The sequence below is a fragment of the Carcharhinus amblyrhynchos genome, chromosome 12 (genome assembly GCF_965287045.1).
Source record: "Carcharhinus amblyrhynchos chromosome 12, sCarAmb.v2.hapA, whole genome shotgun sequence".
NCBI classification, from domain to species: domain Eukaryota; kingdom Metazoa; phylum Chordata; class Chondrichthyes; order Carcharhiniformes; family Carcharhinidae; genus Carcharhinus; species Carcharhinus amblyrhynchos.
The window spans coordinates 87,483,058-87,508,302 of NC_137335.1; the positions used below are offsets into that span (position 1 = coordinate 87,483,058).

Here is a 25,245-nt window from a genome sequence, read left to right on the forward strand (position 1 = left end):
ATGGCAGCTCACCACTGCCTTCTCAAGGGCAATTAGGAATGGGCAACAAATGTTGGCTTGTCAGTGACTATTATCCTACAAAAACTAAAAACCCTACCCACCTTCTGAATTTATGATGCTTACATGCAATGCGTTGTTATTATTCGACAATATTACTGTATCAAGGACTTTTTGCAGTGATAGCACCCCTACCCATGAGCAAGAACCTTTGGGTTCAAATCCAACACCAGGAATTATTGGCTATGCAAGGAGCGTTCTTAATGCAGTTCAATAGACTGCTCATCAGCTCAGGAATCCTTCCATCATTTCACCACTATTCTCCAAAAGGAAGATTAGTGCACATATGAAAATACACTAAACAAAAGTCTGGCTCAGAATCTCCTCCACATTTGCTGGGAATTCCAGGACGTACACAGAATACTTCGCTGTCAGGCACTGAGAAGACTGCATCTCTCCCCATTGCACGTACACACCTTCACACACAAAGGAAATGCCTGAGTTTTAACTGAAATTAAAGTTTTATTTCTAAAATAAATATCCCATAATCCGTGATTTCTGAAGTTAAAGGCAAGAGAAGGCTCAAATATTGGAGAAGACGAGACAAGATGGTGTCCAGTTTGAGGATGGGGTGGTAGACACAGGGGGTGATGATTCATTCATTCACTCAGTGTCCAAGTTGGGTCCAGGTAGTCTGACCATTAGAGTCTGAGGAGCAGAATGTCAATAGACGACAGCACCTCCAGCTTGATCCTGAGCCAGGGCCCGCAAGGTCCCACTGATGAACTCCCAGCAGTGGTACAGGGGCTGCTGGGAGATCAGGTCCAGTCAGGGTTGCTGTTCTTGTCTGGAGTACTGATTCACTTTCTCTCACTTATTGGCTGCAGTGTGGACTCTGCACTTTCTCTTTTCCAGGTATCTTTGGAATGCAGGTTCCTCACTCTGTTCTTCTGCCTCTGCTCATCAAAAATAAACATTCAGACCAACTTCATTACAGACAATTAGTATGGAAACATGCTTAGCCCAGACCTGAACACAGAACTCAGATCTGAGTATGAACACAATTCCAGCCTGGCACCCCACAGAGAACCCCCACCCTCGCTACAATCCCCATGCAGGCCCATCAACCCACCCCCCCCCATTGCCAAACCAGATCCCACCACCCTCTATTCCCCAGTCCATTACACCAACACATCATCCGTACCCCTGACAAATTCTCCCTGGCTTGCGTTTCTTACTGTTATGATCCAGGTCATCTGTATCTGAATCCACTTCCTCATCACACTCATCGGTGATTCCACGGGTCAGGATCAGGGCAGAGGGTCCTGGCTCCTCATCGTGCTCAATATCCACTTGGGACAACAGGCAAGAGACACAATCAGTCCCAGGACTTGAAACTAATCACCAACTCCCCCTCCCCCCCCGAAACATCCGCACAAAACACCAATGAAAGGAGGGTGGGGGATGGCTTGGTGGCCAAGTGAGGGGGAGGATCTGGCAGCCAGCACTGAGTGAGCAATGGGGTAGCAAAACTTCTATTATCAAGCTACAAACATTTTATGAACATTGTGACAAGTTGTTTTCCCAGGTGTAAAATATTGAGCTACAAATAGATATTGGGCAGGTAGTAAGGAAGATGTGCTTTAATTAGTGAATTAAAGGAGGAATGGGAGTTAGAAAGGGAAATGCACAGCTCTGGACTTGGGGCACATTTTTTACTCATTCTTGGGATGTGGGTGTCATGGACTGGGCCAGGATTTATTACCAATTCCTATTTGTCCTTAAACTGAGTCAGCCATTTCAAAAGGTAGTTGAGAGTCAACCACACTGCCATCAGATGTAGGCCAGGCCAGGCAAGGAAGGCAGATTTCCTTCCCTAAATGACATCAGTGAACCAGGAGGGTTTTTATGACAATCGACAAAGGTTTTAGGTCATCTTTAGACTTTTAATTCAGAAGATAGCACAGTGCCTAACATTACTACCTCACAACGCCAGAGACCCGGATTCAATTCCGGTCTCAGCTCACTGTCTGCGAAGTTTGCATGTTCTCCCCATGTCTGCATAGGTTCCCACCGGGTGCTCCAGTTTCCTCCCACAGTCCAAAAGATGTGCAGGCTAGGTGGATTTACCATGCTAAATTGATCCTTGGTGTGGGGTTAGAAGGGTAAATACAGGGATAGGGCCCTGGGTGGGATTGTTGTCAGTGCATGCTCGTTGGGCCGAATGGCCTCCTTATGCATTGTAGGGATTCTATGATTCTATTTATTGAATTCAAAATTGCAGCATTCAGCCTCTGATCTTTGGGTAAGCGTTCTCCAAGGTGGCCTTCAAGATGCATGACAACGCAGAATTGCCAAGCAGAAACTGATAGCCAAGTTCTGCATGCATGAGGACAGCCTCAACCAGGATCTTGGGTTCACGTCACACTACATGTAACCCCCACCACTAGGCCCGGACTAGCAAAATTCCAACAATTCACACCTCTTGAACCTGTGATTATCCCTCTCTCCTGATCTACTGATGAACTTGCACTGTCTGTATCTGTAAAGACTTGATTGCCTGTAAAGACTCATATTCCAACCATTAGCTTGCAATTGTATCTTTGCCTACATATGCCATGTTTGTGAACCCACTCTCCACTCACCTGATGAAGGAGCAGTGCTCTGAAAGCCCGTGATTCCAAATAAACCTAGTGTTGTGAGACTTCTTACTATGCCCACCCCTGTCAAATGCTGGCGTCTCCACATCTTGGGTTGAGGAATTCCCTCTTAGCAAAAGAAATTCTCATCTCGCCTTAAGGAACACCTTATTTTGAAATTATGTCCCCCTAGTTCTGAACTCTCCAACCAAAAGGAACTACATCTACCTTGTCTATCCATTTATGAATATTGTAGGTTTTAATAAGATCAACTTTCATTCCTCAACAGGTCCTGTTGCCCCAGTCTCTCTTCATAGGACAGTCTCACCAACCTGTGAACAAGCGTAACGAACATTCACTGCACTTCCTTTGTGGCAATGATGGCCTTTCTAATGCACGGGGACCAAAACCGCACACACTACTCTGGGTCCAGCCTAACTAAGGTTCGACACAATCGAAGACTTTGCTATTCCTGTACTCAAATCCTCTTGCGATAAAGATGAGCGTACCATTAGTGCTTGCTGCACCTACTTGTTAGCTTTCAGTAATTTATTGACAAGTGCACCCAGGTCATATTGTATACGTACACTTTCGTACCTCTTACCATTTAAAAAATACGCTGCACATCTGTTCCTCTTACCAATGGATAATGTCACATTTTACGTTATATTCCATCTGCTATGTTCTTGCCCAATCATTAAATCTGTTCAAATCCCCTTGAAGCCACTTTACATCTTCCTCAAAACACATATTCCCACCTAGTTTTGTACCATCTGCAAATTTGGAAATATTCCATTTGGTACTCACATCCAAATCACTAATGTAGATTATGAATAGCTGGACCCCAAGTACTGATCTTTGCAGTACTTGGGGAGGCAGTGGCCTAGTGGTATTATCGCTTGATGTGAAATTTGCTGCCACAGAAAGCTGTTGGAATCAGTTCGTTAGATATATTCAAGAGTGGGCTGCTCGTGGCCCTTGTGGTTAAAGGGATCTAGGTATGGAGGCAATGTGGGAGTGGGATATTGAAAATGCATGATCAAGCTATGATCATATTGAATGGTGGTGCAGGCTCAAAGGGTCAAATGGCATACTCCTGCACCTATTTTCTATGTTTCTTTAAATGTGTTGGCCCAAATCCATTGGTTCATCTTTCCCAGAACTCCATGTTCGAATCCCTCCAGTCAGGTTTTTGTCCTTGCCACAATGGGCTCTTATCAAAGACACAAAAGGATTACTTGGGTAAACAACTCCTCCGCATCCCCTCAATCTTTACATTGTTGACCATATCATCGGTCCTATACTTACTTACCACTAGCGTGAACATGGCTCGAATCCATGGCAATATCCCCCATGTCTCTCTGTAACTGTTCCAGTTGTTCCTCTCTCTTCTTTACCTCTGCCTCAGCCTGGAATACACGGGAGAGAAGAAGGGATTAAGTAGTTCCGGAAAATGGGAAGGGAAAGGAAAGGAGCAAGGGAGGATCGGAGCCGAGCAAAGGGGAAAGGCCCCAGGCTCGATCTGTAAAGTTAACTTACCAGATCCTGTCGCAGTCTCTCATAATGTGGTCGATATTCACTGTGGAGAGATGAACAGATCCTAATAAAGCCAGCACCAACGTAAGAGTCACAGAGGTTTACAGCATGGAAATAGGCTCTTCGACCCAACTTGTTCATGTTGCTCAGTTTTTAACCACTAAGCTAATCCCAATTGGCTGCATTTGGTTCATATCCCTCGATACCCATCTCACCCATGTAACTGTCTAAATGCTTTTTAAAAGACAAAACTGTACCAACCTCTACTACTATCTCTGCCAGCTTGTTCCAGACACTGCCCCTCCTCTGAAAAAAATTGCCCTTCCAGATCCTTTTGTATCTCCCCTCTCACCTTAAACCTATGCCCTCTAGTTTTAGACAGCCCTACCTTTGGGAAAGATGGTAACTATAAGAACATAAGAAAGAACATAAGAAATAGGAGCAGGAGTAGGCCATCTAGCCCTTCGAGCCTGCCCCGCCATTCAATAAGATCATGGCTGATCTGTCGTGGCTCAGTTCCACTTTCTAGCTGACTTATGCCCCATCCCACACCTGTCAGGGTATCAGCCCAGTAGCTGCCTGCCACACACCTGAACTTCTACATACTTTCCGCCACCCCCCCACTCATTCACAATAAACCTCCCCAAATCTATAGAACATAGAACATTACAGCGCGGAACAGGCCCTTCGGCCCACAATGTTGCGCCGACCAGTCTTATTTTTAAAAAAAAACATTGACCCACTAATCTAAACCAATCCCTTTTCGTCCATAAACCTATCCACCAATCTCTTAAACGCCCCCAAACTAGGCGCATTTACAACTGCAGCAGGCAGGGCATTCCAGTCCCTCACCACCCTCTGGGTAAAGAACCCACCCCTGACATCCGTCCTATAACTACCCCCCCTTAATTTAAAGCCATGCCCCCTCGTGCTAGCTTTCTCCATCCGAGGAAACAGGCTATCACCATCCACCCTATCTAAACCTCTAATCATCTTATATGTTTCTATAAGATCCCCTCTTAGCCACCTTCTTTCCAGTGAAAACAACCCCAAATCCCTCAGTCTCTCCTCATAGGACCTCCCCTGCATACCAGGCAACATCCTGGTAAACCTCCTCTGCACCCTCTCCAAAGCCTCCACATCCTTCCTGTAATGTGGGGACCAGAACTGCACACAGTACTCCAAGTGCGGCCGCACCAGAGTTGTGTACAGTTGCAACATGACGCTGCGACTCCTAAATTCAATCCCCCTACCAATAAACGCCAAGACGCCGTACGCCTTCTTAACAACCTTATCTACTTGATTCCCAACTTTCAGGGATCTATGTACACATACACCTAGATCCCTCTGCTCCTCCACTCTATTCAAAGTCCTCCCGTTAGCCCTATACTCAACACATCTGTTATTCCTACCGAAATGGATTACCTCACACTTCTCCGCATTAAACTCCATCCGCCACCTCGCGGCCCAGCTCTGCAACCTGTCCAAGTCACCCTGCAAACTTTGACACCCTTCCTCACAATCTACCACACCTCCGACTTTGGTGTCATCAGCAAACTTACTAATCCACCCAACTATACCCTCATCCAGATCATTAATAAAGATTACAAACAGCAGTGGCCCCAAAACAGATCCCTGAGGCACACCACTCGTAACCGAACTCCATGATGAATAATTACCATCAACCACCACCCTCTGTCTCCTATCTGCTAACCAATTCCTGATCCAAGTACCTAAATTACCACCAATCCCATACATCTGCATTTTCTGCAGAAGCATACCATGGTGAACCTTATCAAACGCCTTACTAAAATCCATATATACCACATCTACTGCCTTCCCCCTATCCACCTCTTTGGTCACATCCCAAGTCAGTGTCCCCTTCCCATAACCTGCCACACGTAGGTAGCCCCTGTAACCCAATGGTGCGACACCCCAATAGCAACATGCCATGTAGCACCTCACCCAGTGATACCACCCAGCACTGACCCCAACCTACCTTGACCCCACCCAACAGCGACAGGGACCCAGATTCAGTTCCAGCCTCGGGTGACTGTGTGTGGAGTTTGCACATTCTCCCCGTGTTTATGCAGGTTTCCTCCGGGTGCTCCGATTTCTTCCCACACTCCAAAGATGTGCAGGTTAGGTGGATTGGCTATGGTAAATTGCCCCTTAGTCAGGGAATTAGCAGGGTAAACATGTGGCGTTATGGGGTTAGGGCTTGGATGGGATGGTTGTTGTGGTAGGCTCGATGGGTCAAATGGCCTCCTTCTGCACTGTAGGGATTCCAGGATTCTATGAACACAATGACTCCATCTATAACCCAACCAAACAGCGAATCAACCCATAGCCCCATCCAACACACTATGACACTCCAATATCCCAGCATTCTCAGGTTTGTGTCAAGTCCCTTCCCAGGTTTGGGGGAGTGGGGTGGGGGGTGGTGGTGGTGGTCCAAGGTCTAGTTCCAGTCCAGGTGTGGAGATTCACTAAATGATTCCCAGGATGGCTGGAATGACATACGGAGAAAGACTGGATTCACTGGCTGGGCTTGTACTCACTGGAATTTAAAAGAATGAGACAGGATCTCATAGAAACATAAAATCCTGATAAAATTGTACAGGCTAGATGTGGGAAGAACGTTCCCGATATTGGGGAAGTCCAGAACTAGGGGTCACAGCTTCAGAATAAGGGGCAAACCATTCAGGGCTGAGATTAGGAACCAGCTCTTCACTCAGTGTTGTGAACCTGTGGAATTCTCGACTACACAAAACTGGGGCCATTTCATTAACTATTTCAAGAGAAAGCTGGATGTGGCCCTTGTGGCTAAAGGGATCAAATGGTATGGAGAGAAAGCAGGAGTGATACAGGCTGATAAGATGGAGGAGGTAGATGTTCTGAGGGAAGATGTGTTAGCAATTTTGAAAAACCTGAGGGTGGATAAGTCCCCTGGGCCAGATGGGATACATCCCAGGACACATTGGGAGGCAAGGGATGAGATTGCACAGCCTTTAGCTTTGATCTTTGGGTCCTCACTTCCACAGGGATAGTGCCAGAGGACTGGAAAGTGGCAAATGTTGTTCCTCTCTTCAAGAAAGGAAATAGGAATCACCCTGGTAATTATAGGCCAGTTAGTCTTACTTCAGTGGTCAGTAAGTTAATGGAAAGGGTCCTGAGGGATAGGAGTTATGACCACTTAGAAAGATGCAGTTTAATCTGGGATAGTCAGCACAGTTTCGTGAGGGGTATGTCACAAATTTGATTGAATTCTTTGAGGAGGTAACAACTAAGCGTGTGGATGAAGGTAGAGCAGTTGACGTCGTATACATGGATTTTAGTAAAGCGTTTGATAAGGTTCCCCATGGTAGGCTGACGAAGAAGAAAAGGATGTGTGGGATAGAAGAAAATTTGGCTGATTGGATAAGTAACTGGTTGTATCATAGAAGACAGAGGGTGGTGGTGGAAGGAAAATTTTCAGACTGGAGGCCAGTTACCAGCGGTGTACCACAAGGGTCAGTGCTGGGTTCTCTGCTATTTGTGATTTTTATCAATGACTTGGAAGAAGGGGCTGAAGGATGGGTTAGTAAATTTGCTGATGACACCAAGATTGGTGGAGTAGTGGATTAGGTGAAGGGCTCTTGTAGGCTGCAAAGAGACATTGATAGGATACAGAGCTGGGCTGAAAAGTGGCAGATGGAGTTTAACCCTGATAAGTGTGAGGTGATTCATTTTGGTAGGACAAACTTGAATGCAGATTACAGGGTCAATGGCAGGGTTCTGAGGAATTTGGAGGAACAGAGAGATCTTGGGGTTCATATCCACAGATCTCTGAAAGTTGCCACTCAAGTGGATAAAGGCATGACAAAGGCTTATAGTGCGTTAATGTTTATTAACAGGAGGTTTGAGTTTAAGAGCCGTGGGGTTATGGTCAACTGTACCAGACGCTACTGAGGCCACATTTGGAATATTGTGTTGAGTTTTCTGGTCACCTCACTATAAGAAGGATGTGGAAGCATTGGAGAGAGTGCAGAGGAGATTTACCCAGATGCTACCTGGTTTGGAGGGTAGATCTTATGAGGAAAGGTTGAGGGAGCTGGGGCTTTTCTCTTCGGAGCGGAGGAGGACGCGAGGTGAATTAATAGAGGTTTATAAGATGATGAGAGGGATTGATAGAGCGGACGTGCAGAGACTATTTCCTCGGGTGGATGTAGCTGTTACTAGGGGGCATAACTATAAGGTTCATGGTGGAAGATAATAGAGGGATGTCTGAGGTACATTCTTCACTCAGAGCGGTTGGGTGTAGAATAGACTGCCTGCTGTGACAGTGGAGTCAGACACTTTAGGAACTTTCAAATGGTTATTGGATAGGCACATGGAGCACTCCAGAATTATAGGGAGGGGATAGCTTGATCTTGGGATTGGACATTGCTCGGCACAACACTGAGGGCTGAAGGGCCTGTGCTACGCTGTAATGTTCTATGTCTACGTCTATGAGTGGGATACTGAAAGTGCATGATTAGCCAAGATCATATTGAATGGTGGAGCAGGCTCAAAAGGCCGAATGGCCTGTCCTGCTTCTATTTTCTATGTTCTTATGAAACAGAAGTTAGTTAATCTCCAGTTGTGACGCGGATTAGGGGTTGGTTAACTGGCAGAAAACAGTTGAGATAAACTGGTAATCCAGAGGTCTCAGCGAATTTTCTGGGGGCAAAGGTTCAAATCCCACCATAGCTGCTGGAGCTGAAAACTAGCCTCAGTAATAGACGATTGTTGTAAAAGCCCACCTGGTTCAGTAACGTCTTCTGGGAAGGAAATCTGCCATCTATACTTGGTCTGGCCTAGTCCAAACCCACAGCAATGTGGCCGCCTCTTAACTGCTCCCCGGAATGGTGTGACAGGCTGCTCAGTTCACAGGCAATTATGGACGGGCAACAAATGCAAAACTCACATCCCAGGAAAGAATAATTTTTTTAAAAATCTTATCTATCGTGCCAGGTATCAATTGCCATGCTCACGTTTCATACTCAGCTGCTGCATCAGCGACTTGCTGGAGAAAGCTATCCATCCCACTGCCATCCATTGCCGATACTCCAACCACCTGACAGAAACAGCAGGCATTAGAGCAATCTGAAAAAACCCAATGTCACTGTTACCAAGTCAGAGGTACAGCATGGAAACAGGCCCTTCAGCCCAACTTGCCCATGCCACCTAGATTTTAACCTTTAAGCTACTCCCAATTGCCCACATTTGGCCCATATCCTTCTGTACCAATCTTATTGATATAACTGTCTAAATGCTTTTTGAAAAACAAAATTGTACCCACCTCTACTACTGCCTCTGACAGCTTGTTCCAGACACTCATTGTCCTCTGAGAAGAAATTGGTACATCTGGAAGTGATTCCGAGAAATCACTGACATTGGAACAAACTGCATGTTGAATTACTCTGAGTCAGAGAGGTTTACAGCATGGAAACAGGTCCTTCGGCCCAACTTGTCCATGCCACCCATTTTCTAAAAAAACCTGAACTAATGTTGCCTGGACTGGGAGGCATGCCTTATGAAGTTAGGTTGAGGGAGCTGGGACTCTTTTCCCTGGAGAGACGAAGGTTGAGAGGCGACCTGATAGAAGTTTACAAAATGTTGAGAGGAGTAGATAGGGTGGACTCTCAGAGGCTATTTCCCCAGGTTGAAATGGTCGCTACGAGGGGACACAGATTTAAGGTGCGGGGAGGGAGGTTCAGAAGTGATGTTAGGGGTAAGTTTTTCACTCAGAGGGTGGTGAGTGAATGAAATCGGCTGCCGTCAGTGGTGGTGGAGGCGAACTCGCTGGGGTCTTTTAAAAGACTTCTGGATGAGTATATGGGGTTTAATGAGATTGAGGGTTATAGATAGGTCTGTAGGTTGGTAGGTGTTGATGTGATCGGCACAACTCGTGGGCCGAAGGGCCTGTTTGTGCTGTAGTGTTCTATGTTCTAATCCCAATTGCCCGCATTTGGCCCATATCTTGGTAGGTATAGATGTGATTGGTGCAACTTGTGGGCTGAAGGGCCTGTTTGTGCTGTAGTGTTCTATGTTCTACATCCCTCTATACCCATCTTACCCACGTAACTACCTAAATGCTTTTTAAAAGACAAAATTGTACGCACCTCTACTACTAGCAGCTTGTTCCAGACACACCACCCTCTGTGTGAAACAAGTGCCCCTGTGGACACATTTGTATCTCTTCCCTCTCAACTTAAACCTATGTCCTCTAGTTTTAGATTCCCCTATCTTTGGGAAAAGATATTGACTATCTAGCTGATCTATGCCCCTCATTATTTTATAGACCTCTAAGATCACCCTTCAGCCTTCTACACTCCAGAGAAAAAAAAAATCCCAGTCTATCCAGCCTCTCCTGATAACTCAATCCTAGTAAATCTTTTCTGCTCACTTTCTTAGAATCTTAGAACCCTACAGTACAGAAAGAGGCCTTCAGCCCATCGAGTCTGCAGTGACCACACTTCCACCCAGACCCTACCCCAAATATTTTACCCACTAATCCCTCTAATCTCTGCATCTCAGGACAGTAAGAGGCAATCAACTTAACCCACACATCTTTGGACTGTGGTATTAATTTAGTAACATCCTTTCCATAATAGGATGACCAGAATTGTACACAGTATTCCAAGTGTGGCCTTACCAATGTCTTGTACAACTTCAACAAGACATCCCAAATCCTGTATTCAATGTTCTGACCAATGAAGCCAAGCGTGCCGAATGCCTTCTTCACCACTCTGTCCACCTGTAACTCCACTTTCAAGAAGCTATGAACATGTACCCCTAGATCTCTTTGTTCTTTAACTCTCCCCAGTACCCTACCATTAACTGAATGAGTCCTGCTCTGGTTCAATCTACCAAGATGCATCACCTCACATTTGTCTAAATTAAACTCCACCTGCCATTTGTCAGCCATACTCTTGCTTTGAAACCTTTTGATTTACTATTAGGCTTCACCTGATCTCCCTTTATTCAGGCATGCGTCTCTTCGAATACACTCTTGTATTTATCCAGGTGGTACTATGGGTGTGTTTTAGCATCGTAAGTAAAGTCACCAATGTGCTAGATGACCATAGGCTGCCTTCCCCTTTGAATGGCAGAGCCAACTTGTGGCGATTTAACCTGAGCATCACTGCATCTCAGGCAAGGCACAGTAAGAAGTCTCACAACACCAGGTTAAAGTCCAACAGTTTATTTGGAATCACGAGCTTTCGGAGCACTGCTCCTTCATTTATTCATACTATTTACAATCTATATTAATGACTTGGACACAGGGATAAAAGGCTCTATAGCTAAATTTGTGTATGACACAAAAATAGGCGGGACAGTAAGTTGCAGTGAGGAAATAAGAAGCTTACAAATGGATATAGATAGGTCAGGAGAATGGGTCAAAATGTGGCAGATGGAGTTTAACGTGGATAAGTGTGGGATCAGGCATATTAGAACATAGAACATTACAGCGCGGAACAGGCCCTTCGGCCCACAATGTTGCGCCGACCAGTCTTATTTTTAAAAAAAAACATTGACCCACTAATCTAAACCAATCCCTTTTCGTCCATAAACCTATCCACCAATCTCTTAAACGCCCCCAAACTAGGCGCATTTACAACTGCAGCAGGCAGGGCATTCCAGTCCCTCACCACCCTCTGGGTAAAGAACCTGCCCCTGACATCCGTCCTATAACTACCCCCCCTTAATTTAAAGCCATGCCCCCTCGTGCTAGATTTCTCCATCCAAGGAAACAGGCTATCACCATCCACCCTATCTAAACCTCTAATCATCTTATATGTTTCTATAAGATCCCCTCTTAGCCGCCTTCTTTCCAGTGAAAACAACCCCAAATCCCTCAGTCTCTCCTCATAGGACCTCCCCTGCATACCAGGCAACATCCTGGTAAACCTCCTCTGCACCCTCTCCAAAGCCTCCACATCCTTCCTGTAATGTGGGGACCAGAACTGCACACAGTACTCCAAGTGCGGCCGCACCAGAGTTGTGTACAGTTGCAACATGACGCTGCGACTCCTAAATTCAATCCCCCTACCAATAAACGCCAAGACACCGTACGCCTTCTTAACAACCTTATCTACTTGATTCCCAACTTTCAGGGATCTATGTACACATACACCTAGATCCCTCTGCTCCTCCACTCTATTCAAAGTCCTCCCGTTAGCCCTATACTCAACACATCTGTTATTCCTACCGAAATGGATTACCTCACACTTCTCCGCATTAAACTCCATCCGCCACCTCGCGGCCCAGCTCTGCAACCTGTCCAAGTCACCCTGCAAACTTCGACACCCTTCCTCACAATCTACCACACCTCCGACTTTGGTGTCATCAGCAAACTTACTAATCCACCCAACTATACCCTCATCCAGATCATTAATAAAGATTACAAACAGCAGTGGCCCCAAAACAGATCCCTGAGGCACACCACTTGTAACCGAACTCCATGATGAATAATTACCATCAACCACCACCCTCTGTCTCCTATCTGCTAACCAATTCCTGATCCAAGTACCTAAATTACCACCAATCCCATACATCTGCATTTTCTGCAGAAGCATACCATGGTGAACCTTATCAAACGCCTTACTAAAATCCATATATACGTCTACTGCCTTACCCCTATCCACCTCTTTGGTCACCTTCTCAAAGAACTCAATAAGGTTAGTAAGGCACGACCTTCCCGCTACAAAACCATGCTGACTATCTCTAATCAATTCATTACTCTCCAAATAACTATAAATCCTATCCCTAATAATTCTTTCTAAAACCTTGCCCACTACAGAAGTAAGACTCACTGGTCTATAATTCCCAGGGAAGTCTCTGTTCCCCTTCTTAAACAATGGGACAACATTCGCTGTCCTCCAATCTTCTGGTACTATACCAGAGACCAACGACGACCTGAAGATCAGAGCCAGTGGCTCTGCAATCACCTCTCTTGCCTCCCATAGAATCCTAGGGTAAATCCCGTCTGGACCAGGGGACTTATCTATTTTCAACCCTTCTAGAATATCCAACACATCCTCTGTATCAACTGCAATACTTTCTATTTTACACCCCTTCACCCCAGTGACCTCCTCAGCTACATTCATATCGTCCTGTGTGAACACCAAAGAGAAATAATGGTTCAATGCCTCTCCAATCTCTTCCGGTTCCACACACAACTTCCCCCTACTGTCTGTAACTGGCCCTAATCTTGCCCTAACCAACCTTCTGTTCTTGACATACCTATAGAACGCCTTAGGATTCTCCTTAATCCTATCAGCCAAAGTCATCTCATGCCCTCTTCTAGCCCTTCTTAACTCCCTCTTCAACTCCCTCCTAGCCAATCTAAAGCTTTCTACTGCACTACCCGAGCCCTCAAGCCTCATGCGAACATAAGCCTCCTTCTTCTTCCTAACCAACAAATCAACTTTTTTTGTGCACCACGGTTCCCTAGCCCTACCAATTCCTCCTTGCCTGACAGGGACATACCTATCACAGACCCACAGTAGCTGCTCCTTGAAAAAACTCCACATTTCAGACGTTCCTAGTCCCTGTAGTCTCCTAGTCCAACCAATGCTTCCTAAGTCTCTCCTAATGGCCTCATAATTACCCTTCCCCCAGCTAAAACTACTGACCCGAGGTTCATGCCTATCCCTTTCCATCACTAAGGTGAACGTAACCGAATTGTGGTCACTATCACCAAAAAGCACACCAACTTCCAAGTCTAGCACCTGGTCTGGCTCATTTCCCAGCACCAAGTCCAATATAGCCTCACCTCTAGTTGGCCTATCTACATACTGAGTCAAAAAACCTTCCTGCACACTTTGAACAAAAACTGACCCCTCTAACGAGCTAGAGCTATAGCAATTCCAATCAATGTTAGTAAAGTTAAAGTCCCCCATAACAATTACAATTATTGCTCACAAAAATAGGAAGGCAACTTATTATCTAAATGGGAAGAGATTTTTGGGTGCTCTAGTGCAGAGGGATCTGGGTGTCCTCATTCATGAGTCACAGAAGACTAGCATGCAGCTACAGCAGACAAAGAAAGCAAATGGAATGTCGGCATTTATAGCTAAAGGAATAGAATAGAAAGGTAAGAAAGTATTGTTGCAACTATACAAGGCATTGGTGAGGCCGCACCTGGAATATTGTGCAGTTTTGGTCCCCATATTTGAGGAAAGATGTAGTGGCATTAGAGGCGGTTCAGAGGAGGTTCACTAGATTGATTCCAGAGATGAGGGGTTTGTCATATGAAGAGAGATTGAACGGTTTAGGCCGACACTCTCTGGAATTTGTTCTCCGGAGCATTGAACCTGGTGGCTGTGGCTGTGGCGAGTGACTGATTTGAATTAAAAACCGCTTTTTTCCTGTACTTCCGGTTCTCGGGGCTTGTTAGAGTGTAGTTTACTTCCGTACCGGAAGTTAGGCCAGGGGATTGTCGTTAAGGGGGAGCGGGGGGTATAAAAAAGGGGTAGCAGTATAGAGCGGGCAGCGTCGGGAGCGGGCAGCGGAGTGAGTGGGAACTGAGTGAGAAGGGCTTTGGCTTGCTGGGCTGAGGCGAGTGCAGGCTTGGAGAAGGTGAGTGACAGATTTCTACCTTGGGCACTTACAGGAGGTTGGGACATGGTAGGGAATATAGGGAGGAATGTAAGTTGCGTCCGGTGCCACATGTGGGAGTTCCTGGTGGTGTCACATGTCCCCAAGGTACACATCTGCAGTAAATGTTTAGAACTGCAGCGATTGAGGGCCCGGATCAGGCAACTCGAGGGGCGACTGGAAGATGCGTTTCTAGTTAGGGAGAATGAGGAGATAATGGCTGGGAAACATGAGCAGGAGGAGGTCTCAAGGGCTGAAGAGAAGGGAGGATGGACGACTGTTAGGAGGGGAAAGAGGAAGAAGAAGAGTAGTCAGGGTCCCCCGGCCTCCCCGGAGGCCCCCCAAGGTTCGTCAGCAGGGGCACAGAAAAATAGGAAGGAAGGGGAGACTGACTTAGAGGGACGGAAGGGGGCTGGTAAGGTGATAGTGGTAGGGGATGGGAGGGTCCGAGGGATTGATAGGAGGTTCTGTGGGCAAGGGCGCGACTCCAGGATGGTGGTCTGCCTCCCTGGAGCAGGGGTAAAAGATATAATGGAAAGGGTAGAGGGAATTTTGAAAGGGGAGGGGACCCAGGCAGAGGTCATAGTACACGTAGGGGAGGGGGATATAGGAAGGAGGAGTAGGGGAGAGGTCCGTAGGCAATTTAGGGAGTTGGGGGCCAAACTAAAGAGCAGGACCTCCAGGGTGGCACTGTCTGGGTTGCTGCCCAGTACGAGCAGGGCTAAGAATGACGAGATCATGCAGTTGAATGCATGGTTGAGGGACTGGTGTAGGGTAGAGGGGTTTACTTATGTGGATCACTGGGAGGTGTTTAGGAGAGAAAGGCAATTGTACAGGAGGGGTGGGGAGGATTTGAACGGGATGGGGACTAGTGTCTTAGCAGGGAGGTTAGCTGGGGTGTTCAGGAATGATTTAAACTAATAGGGAGGGGGGGTGGGGAGGTGGCTGGGAGAGAGATGGGTGAAAGGAAAATTATAAGGGAGAAGGTGGTTCCGAGGGACGCTTGTGGGTTGAACTGTGTCTGTTTCAATGCTAGGAGTGTGGCAGGGAAAACGGATGAGCTTAGGGCCTTGATGTTTGTGAGGCAGTTGGATGTGGTGGCTGTAACGGAGACGTGGTTACGGGAAGGGCAGGACTGGCAGCTGAATGTTCCTGGGTACAGGTGTTTTAGGTGTGACAGAGGAGGGTTGAAGAGAGGTGGAGGGGTGGCACTGTTAGTCAAGGAAAACATCACAGTAGTGCAGAGGGAGGGCGATATGGAAGAGATAGGGATTGAGTCGCTGTGGGTGGAGTTGAGGAATAAAAAGGGAGAGATCACATTGCTAGGGGTGTACTATAGGCCACCCAACAGCCCAAAGTCAGTGGAGGAAGGCATTTGCAGAGGCATTTTGGACAGGTGCAGGAAGAATAGAGTGGTTGTAGTGGGTGATTTTAATTTTCCCGGAGTGAATTGGAGGGGGCCTAGAGCTGGGGGTACGGAGGGAGAGGAGTTTGTGAAATGTGTTATGGAAGGGTCGCTAGAACAGTATGTAACTAGCCCGACTAGGGGAGGGGCTATACTGGATTTAGTGTTGGGAAACGAGCCAGGGCAGGTGGGTGAGGTAGAGGTAGGCGAACATGTGGCGAACAGTGACCACAAGTCCGTCTACTTTAGGATAAAAATGGAAAGGGACGAGTGCCGTCCAAACGGGAGTGTGCTGAACTGGGGAAAGGCGAGCTATGGCAGGATTAGGAGGGAGCTGCAGCAAACTGACTGGGAGGGACTGTTAGCTGGCAAGTCCACGGTTGGCAAGTGGGAGGCTTTTAGGGACAAAATGAAATGGTTGCAGGGGAGGTATGTTCCGGTTAAGCGAAAGGATGGGAAAGGTAGGATTAGAGAGCCGTGGATTACGGGGGATATTGAAGACTTGGTCAGGAAGAAGAGGGAGGCGTATGTTAGGTCAAAACAAATGGGTACGGAGTGTGCGCTGGAGGAATATAGAGAGAGTAGGAGGGAGCTAAAAAGGGGAATTAGAAGGGCGAAGAGAGGGCATGAGATGGCTTTGGCTGGTAGGATTAAGGATAATCCTAAGGCATTTTATTCCTATATTAGAGGCAAGAGAGTAGTTAGAGGGAAAATTGGTCCTCTTAGGGACAAGAGCGGAAAGTTGTGTATTGAGTCGGAGGGAATGGGGGAGCTCCTGAATGAATACTTTGCGTCGGTATTCACGAAGGAGAGGGGTTCGGAATCGTGCGGTCTCTTGGAGGGAGCGGAGGTTCAGTTGCAGGATATAGTTATTACGAGAGAGGAAGTGCTAGGGCTTTTAGGTAGCAGAAGGACGGATAAAGCTCCGGGGCCTGATGGTATTTATCCCAGGCTGCTTAGGGAGGCGAAAGATGAAATTGCTGGGCCTCTGGCGCACATCTTTGTCTCTTCTTTGGACACAGGTGAGGTCCCAGAAGACTGGCAGGTAGCAAATGTGGTCCCGTTGTTCAAAAAAGGTAGTAGGGATAACCCTGGGAATTATAGGCCGGTGAGTTTGACGTCGGTGGTAGGGAAGTTAATGGAAAAAATACTTAGGGGTAGGATGTATGAGCATTTGGAGCGTTGCGATCTGATTAGGGATACGCAACATGGCTTTGTTAGAGGGAGGTCTTGCCTTACGAATCTGGTGGAATTCTTTGAGGAGGTGACAAAAACGGTTGACGATGGGAGAGCCGTTGATGTCATCTATATGGATTTCAGTAAGGCGTTTGACAAAGTCAAAGGCAGCGATTTTTGGGCGTGCGAGGAGGCAAAAACAAGGTATATTTTTCTGTTTATTCCGTTTAACTTTTTATTTTTAGTGCTAAGTCGCGAGTTTCGGCGGTTTTTTTTAAATTAGTTAGAAACCGGAAGTCGTCACTAGGACGCTTACCGGTAGTTGTAGTTTTTTTTTCTCGTGCCCCTAACACTATAAATTAGCGCAGAGAGGATTCCCGATTCTCTACACTGGTAGAGAATCCCACCCTTCCACCTCCTCTAACCTAATTATAAGTGTGAGGGAAGTTTTTTTTTTATATATTTTTACTTTTCTGCTGGTAATTGATTCAGGGATGGCAGTTCAGGCTGTAAGCTGCATCTCCTGTGGGATGTATGTAGTGAGGGACTCCCACAGTGTTTCAGGTGATTTTACTTGTGGGAAGTGTGTTAGATTGCAGTTTCTGGAGGAGCGTGTAAAGGAGCTGGAAGGGGAATTAGAGGAGCTCCGTATAATTCGGGAAGTGGAGCAGGACATAGAAAGGAGTTATAAGGAGATAGTCACTCCTAGGAATAAGTCTTGGGTCACTGCCAGGAAGAGGGGCAAAAAGCAGTTGGGGGGAAAATCCCCTGGGGCTGTTCCCCTCCAAAATAGGTTTTCGGTCCTGGAGGCTACAGTTGAGGAGAAATCAACTGGGGATAGCCAAAGGGAGCAGGTCTCTGGGGGTGAGCCTATTGGCAAGCCTCAGGTGGTTAGGGGTAAGAGATTGGGCCTCGTGATTGGGGACTCCACAGTTATGGGGACGGATAGGAGAGTTGGAGGTAAGGGTAGGGACTCTGGGCTGGTGTGTTGCCTACCAGGGGCTGGGGTCCAGGATGTATCGGACAGAGTATTCAGGACTCTTAGGGGAGAGGGAGATCAACCCCAAGTTATAGTTCATGTGGGGACACATGACATAGGGAGATTAAGGGAAGGGGATATTAAGCAAAGATTTATGGAGTTGGGGTGGAAACTCAAGGCGAAGTCAGAAAGAGTAGTTATATCTGGACTCTTGCCTGTGCCACGGGATAGATTAGAGAGGAATAGGGAGAGGGAAAGTTTGAACTCGTGGCTGAGGGGATGGTGCAGGAGGGAGGGGTTCAGGTACTTGAGCAATTGGGGCTCATTCTGGGGAAGGTGGGACCTCTATAAGAGGGATGGTCTACACCTGAACCAGAGGGGAATCAATATCCTGGGGGGTAAATTTGCAAAAGCGATGCAGGAAGGTTTAAACTGATTCGGAGGGGGGGAGGGATAGTGAGGAAAGGGGGTGAAAGTGAGGGGGGCATAGTTGGGGAATGCAAGGCACGGCATAGTGGGGGTGGGGCGGAGCAGGGTTTGAAATGCGTGTACTTTAATGCGAGGAGTATTCGCAATAAAGTGGATGAACTTGCAGCGTGGATCAGTACCTGGGACTTTGATGTTGTGGCCATTTCTGAGACTTGGATAGAGCAGGGTCAGGAATGGATGTTGCAGGTTCCGGGGTACAAATGCTTTAGTCGGAGTAGAGAAGAAGGTAGAAGGGGGGGTGGGGTAGCATTGCTAGTCAAGGACTGTATCACAGTGTCGGAGAGAAAGTTTGATGAGGACTTGTCAGTTGAGGTAGTATGGGCGGAGATTAGAAATAGGAGAGGAGAGGTCACCCTGTTGGGAGTCTTTTATAGACCTCCTAAAAGTTCTAGAGAGGTTGAGGAAAGGATTGCGGAGACAATCCTGGTTAGGAGTGAAAGTAATAGGGTAATTGTTATGGGGGACTTTAACTTTACGAATATTGATTGGAGTTGCTATAGTTCTAGCTCGCTAGAGGGGTCAGTGTTTGTACAAAGCGTGCAGGAAGGTTTTTTGTCTCAGTATGTAGACAGGCCAACTAGAGGTGAGGCTATATTGGATTTGGTGCTGGGAAATGAGCCAGACCAGGTGCTAGACTTGGAAGTTGGTGTGCATTTTGGTGATAGTGACCACAATTCGGTTACGTTCACCTTAGTGATGGGAAGAGATAGGCATGAACCTCGGGTCAGCAATTTTAGCTGGGGTAAGGGCGATTATGAGGCTATCAGGAGTGAATTAGGAAGCATGGATTGGATTAGGGGATTACAGGGACTGGGAACGTCTGAAATGTGGAGTTTTTTCAAGGAGCAGCTACTGCGAGTCCTTGATAGGTATGTCCCTGTCAGGCATGGTGGATTTGGTAGATCTAGGGAACCGTGGTGCACTAAAAGAGTTGAGTCGATGGTTAAAAAGAAAAAGGAGGCTTATGTTAGGATGAGATTGGAGGGCTCAGATAGTGCACTAGAAAGCTTTAGATTGGCTAGGAGGGAGTTGAAGAGTGAGTTGAGAAGGGCTAAAAGAGGACATGAGAAGACTTTGGCTGATAGGATTAAGGAGAATCCTAAGGCGTTCTATAGGTATGTCAAGAACAGAAGGTTGGTCAGGGCAAGATTAGGGCCAGTTACAGACAGCAGGGGGAAGTTGTGTGTGGAACCGGAGGAGATTGGAGAAGTATTGAACCAATATTTCTCTTCGGTGTTCACGCAGGGGGACATGAATATAGCTGAGGAGGACATTGGGTTGCAGGGGTGTAAAATAGACAGTATTACGGTTGATAAAGAGGATGTGCTGGAAATTCTTGAGGGGCTGAAAATAGATAAGTCCCCTGGTCCGGATGGGATCTACCCTAGGATTCTCTGGGAGGCTAGAGAGGTGATTGCAGAGCCTCTGGCTCAGATCTTCAGGTCGTCACTGGTCTCTGGTGTAGTCCCGGAGGATTGGAGGATAGCGAATGTTGTCCCATTGTTTAAGAAGGGGAACAGAGACTTTGCCGGGAATTATAGACCGGTGAGTCTTACTTCTGTTGTGGGCAAGGTTTTAGAAAAAATTATTAGGGATAGGATTTATAGTTATTTGGAGTGTAATGAATTGATTAGAAATAGTCAACATGGTTTTGTAGCGGGTAGGTCGTGCCTTACTAACCTTATTGAGTTTTTTGAGAAGGTGACCAAAGAGGTGGATGGGGGTAAGGCAGTTGACGTGGTATACATGGATTTTAGTAAGGCGTTCGATAAGGTTCACCATGGTAGGCTTCTGCAGAAAATGCAGATGTATGGGATTGTGGGTAATCTAAGAAGTTGGATCAGGAATTGGCTATCAGATAGGAGACAGAGGGTGGTGGTGGATGGTAAATATTCATCATGGAGTACAGTTACGAGTGGTGTGCCTCAGGGATCTGTTTTGGGGCCACTGTTGTTTGTAATTTTTATTAATGATCTGGATGAGGGTATAGTTGGGTGGATTAGTAAATTTGCTGATGACACCAAAATTGGAGGTGTGGTAGATTGTGAGGAAGGGTGTCATAGTCTGCAGGGAGACTTAGATAGGTTGCAGAGCTGGGCCGAGAGGTGGCGGATGGAATTTAATGCGGAGAAGTGTGAGGTAATTCACTTCGGTAGGAGCAACAGATGTGTCGAGTATAGGGCTAACGGGAGGACTTTGAATAGTGTGGATGAACAGAGGGATCTAGGTGTGTGTGTACATAGATCCCTGAAAGTTGGGAATCAAGTAGATAAGGTTGTTAAGAAGGCGTACGGTGTCTTGGCGTTTATTGGTAGGGGGATTGAATTTAGGAGTCGCAGTGTAATGTTGCAACTGTACACTACTCTAGTGCGGCCGCACTTGGAGTACTGTGTGCAGTTCTGGTCCCTGCATTACAAGAAGGATGTGGAGGCGTTGGAGAGGGTGCAGAGGAGGTTTACTAGGATGGTGCCTGGTATGGTGGGGAGGTCCTATGAGGAGAGACTGAGGGATTTAGGGTTGTTTTCGTTGGAAAGAAGGCGGCTAAGAGGGGATCTTATTGAAACATATAAGATGATTAGAGGTTTAGATAGGGTGGATAGTGATAGCCTTTTTCCTCGGATGGAGAAAGCTAGCACGAGGGGGCATGGCTTTAAATTAAGGGGGGGTAGCTACAGGACGGATGTCAGGGGTAGGTTCTTTACCCAGCGGGTGGTGAAGGATTGGAATGCCCTGCCTGCTGCAGTTGTAAATGCGTCTAGTTTGGGGGCGTTTAAGAGATCTCTGGATAGGTTTATGGACGAAAAGGGATTGGTATAGGCTAGTGGGTCATTGTTTTTGTAACTGGTCGGCGCAACATCGTGGGCCGAAGGGCCTGTTCTGCGCTGTAATGTTCTATGTTCTATGTTCTAAAGTCCCTCACGGTAGGCTGGTAGAAAAGGTTAAGGCGCATGGGATACGAGGCCAGCTAGCTAGGTGGATTGAGAACTGGCTGGGAAATAGGAGACAGAGGGTAGTTGTGGAGGGTACCTTGTCGGGCTGGAGGCCAGTGACCAGTGGTGTGCCGCAGGGCTCAGTACTGGGACCTCTCCTCTTTGTAGTCTACATAAATGACTTGGAAGAGGGCGTAGGTGGTGTGATCAGCAAGTTTGCTGATGACACCAAGATGGCAGGGTTGGCGGGTACGGAACTGGATTGTCAGGTGATACAACAGGATATAGATAGGTTGGTGCAGTGGGCAGATAGGTGGCAGATGGCATTTAATCCTGACAAATGCGAGGTGATGCATTTTGGACGGAATAATGCAGAGAGGAGCTATGTGATAAAAGGTAGGCCGATTAGGAGTATAGACGTACAGAGGGACCTGGGAGTGCAGGTTCACAAATCCATGAAGGTTGCGTCACAAGTGGAGAACGTTGTTAGGAAGGCTTATGGGATGTTAGCCTTTATAGGAAGGGGCTTAGAGTATAAAAGCTGCCGTCTAATGCTTCAGTTATACAGAACGTTGGTTAGACCGCATTTGGAGTACTGCGTCCAGTTCTGGTCACCTTACTACCGGAAGGACGTGGAGTCTCTGGAAAGGGTGCAGAGGAGGTTTACCAGGATGTTGCCTGGCATGGGGGGACTGGGTTACGAGGAGAGATTGAAGAGACTGGGGCTATTCTCCTTGGAAAGACGGAGATTGAGAGGGGACATGATAGAGGTATATAAAGATACTGAAGGGAATAGATAGAGTTAATAGTGAGAGACTGCTCCCTAGACTGGGTACGAACACGAGAGGTCATCACTTAAGGGTGAGGGGGGGGAGGTATAATTTGGAGGTAAGAAGAAGGTTCTTTACGCAGAGAGTTGTGGGGGTCTGGAATGCGCTACCGAGTAGGGTGGTGGAGGCAGGAACGTTGGACTCGTTTAAGATGCAGTTAGATAGGCACATGAGTGAAACGAGAATGGAGGGATATGGTAGGGGCTATTAAATAGGGTTAAACCTCGGGAGACACCGGAAGGGCAGGCTGTATGATTAATATTTTTTGTCTTTATTCCACAGGTGGAGGTCCACCTCGTGTCAAGCGAGGGGCATGCACACAGCGGGTCGTGCGTGGGCTGCTCTTGGAAGTCCAGGAGTGGCCTAGTACTTCATGTCGGTGTGTGTGCTTGATCCTGGACCGGTAGATGGACGCCGCAACAGCTCAGTGACTAGCACTGCTGGCTGTGCAGACACATGGATTTGGGCCTGTGTCTGTGGGAGTTTGCGCATTCTCCCTGTGGTTGCGTGGGTTTCCTCCGGGCGCTCCGGTTTCCTCCCACACCCCAAAGATGTGCTCTTAGGCTAATCGGTTTCTACCAAATTGACACTATTTCTTCCCTGAATCTGACTGAGTAGGGTCCCATTCGTAGACATGCAGGGTAGAATAGGCGTAGGGTGATGCGGCGGCGCGGGCTCGTTGGGCCGAAGGGCCTGTTTCCCGTGCTGGGTTGTTCTTTGTTCTAATTTAGAAGAATGAGGGGAGGTCAAATTGAGGTATTCAAGGTGATAAAAGGTATGGATAAGCTAGATGTGGAGTGGATGCTTCCGCTGGTGAGACATTGAGACGAGAGGTCATAGTCTTCTGATAAGGGGCAGCAAATTTAAAACAGAGTTGAGGAGAAACTCCACTTCCTAAAAGATTGTGAATCTGTGGAATTCGCTACCCTAGAGTGCGGTGGATGCTGGGACAAAGTAAATTTAAGGAGGAGTCAAAACAGAATTTTAATTGGTAATGGGTTGAAAAGTTATGGGGAGAAGGCAGGAAAATGGGGATGAGGAGCATATCAGCCATGATCAAATGGCAGAGTGGGCTTGATGGGCCAAATGGCCTAATTCTGTTCCTATATCTTATGTAATGTTCTATGTTCTATGAACTTAGAATCAGGTCCTGAGCGATAGAGCAAAGTGTGAAGAGGACACTGCAAAGGGATATAGATAGTCTAAGTGAGCTAGCAAAGGTCTGGCAGATGGAGTGTATTGTTGGTAAATGTGAGGTCATCCATTTTGGTAGGAATAACAGCAAAATGGACTATTACTTAAATGGTTAAAAAAAAAATAAAGCATGCTGCTGCGCAGAGGGACCTGGGTGTCTTTATGCATGAATCACAAAGTTGGTCTGCAGGTGCAGCAAGTTATTAATGCGGCAAATGGAATTTTGTTCTTCATTGCTAGAGGGATGGCGTTTAAAAACAGCGAGGTTATGTTACAGCTGTATAAGGTGCTGGTGAGGCCACATCTGGGGTACTGTGGACAGTTTTGGTTTCCTTACTTGAAAAAGGATATACTGACACTGGAGGGGGTGCAGAGGAGATTTACTAGGTTGATTCCAGAGTTGAGAGGAGAGACTGAGACTATGCTCATTGGAATTCAGAAGAATGATGAGAGGCCTTATAGAAACATATAAGATTATGAAGGGAATAGATAAGATAGAAGCAGGGAAGTTGTTTCTACTGGAAGGTGAAACTAGAACAAGGGGACATGGCCTCAAAATAGGGGGTGCAGATTTAGGACTGAGTTGAGGAGGAACTTCTTCACCCAAAGGGTTGTGAAGCTGTGGTATTCCCCGCTGAATGATGCAATTGAGACAACCTAGTTGAATGATTTTAAGACAAAGATAGATAGATTTTTGAAAAATAAAGGAATTAAAGGCTATAGTGAGCGGGTGGGTAAGTGGAGCTGATCAGCCATGATCTCACTGAATGGCAGAGCAAACTTGAGGGGCCAGATGGTCTGCTCTTGCTCCTAGTTCTTACGTTCTTTGAATATTCTAAGTGTGAGGACCCACAATGATTTTCTTTCCTCTACTGAGGATCTTTTTTCAATGTTCTCTATGAAACAAAATCCAATCTTCACCGCCAATTTTCCTTCAGTAATTGTCCTGTCTGGGATTGGGAGTTTTAAAGGAAAGAAAAAGAACATGGTTTTGTCCACGTAGGTTCAAATTAACACAGGTTTTATTGGAAGAAATATTCTATGCGCTGCAGAATACAAAATGTAAAGTAAAACAGCAGCCTCTGCAAACACCCTAATGATATCACCATCAAATCATGTGACCAGTTCTTAAAGCAACTTGATATAACAAAAGATTTTGGGTAATCGGCCTGTAACTTACCACATTCTCACCTATTCCTGATAACACCATCTCCTTGTTAATCAAGAACCTATCTAATTCTGCCTTAAAAATATTCAAATAGTGCTTCCTCTGCCTTTTGAGAGGAAGTTCAGAGACACTAAACCCTCAGAGAAAAGATTTATTCTCAGAATCACAGAATATTACAGTGCAGAAGAGGTTCTTTGGCACATCGAGTTTGCATTGATGCATGAAATGCCCGAACCTGCCCACCTAATCCCACCTGCCAGCACTTGGCCCGTAGCC

At 46.6% G+C, this 25,245-nt stretch overlaps 1 protein-coding gene across 3 annotated transcripts in view; it reads right to left on the reverse strand.

Annotated features, from left to right (window-relative positions):
• Positions 1-506: 506 nt before the first annotated feature.
• The window catches only part of gpn1 (GPN-loop GTPase 1), an 84,677-nt gene continuing 59,938 nt past the window's right edge, over positions 507-25,245 (reverse strand). For 2 of the 3 annotated variants that reach the window (XM_080200892.1, XM_080200890.1), the window contains 5 exons: positions 9,188-9,270; positions 4,176-4,215; positions 3,949-4,045; positions 1,236-1,349; positions 508-953 (listed from right to left, as the gene is read on the reverse strand). In XM_080200892.1, the coding sequence (XP_080057018.1) occupies positions 868-953; positions 1,236-1,349; positions 3,949-4,045; positions 4,176-4,215; positions 9,188-9,270 (420 nt within the window). In that variant the 3' untranslated portion in view covers positions 508-867. Of the gene's footprint in view, positions 954-1,235; positions 1,350-3,948; positions 4,046-4,175; positions 4,216-9,187; positions 9,271-25,245 lie in introns of all 3 variants that reach the window. The other variant, XM_080200891.1, reaches the window with a different exon arrangement.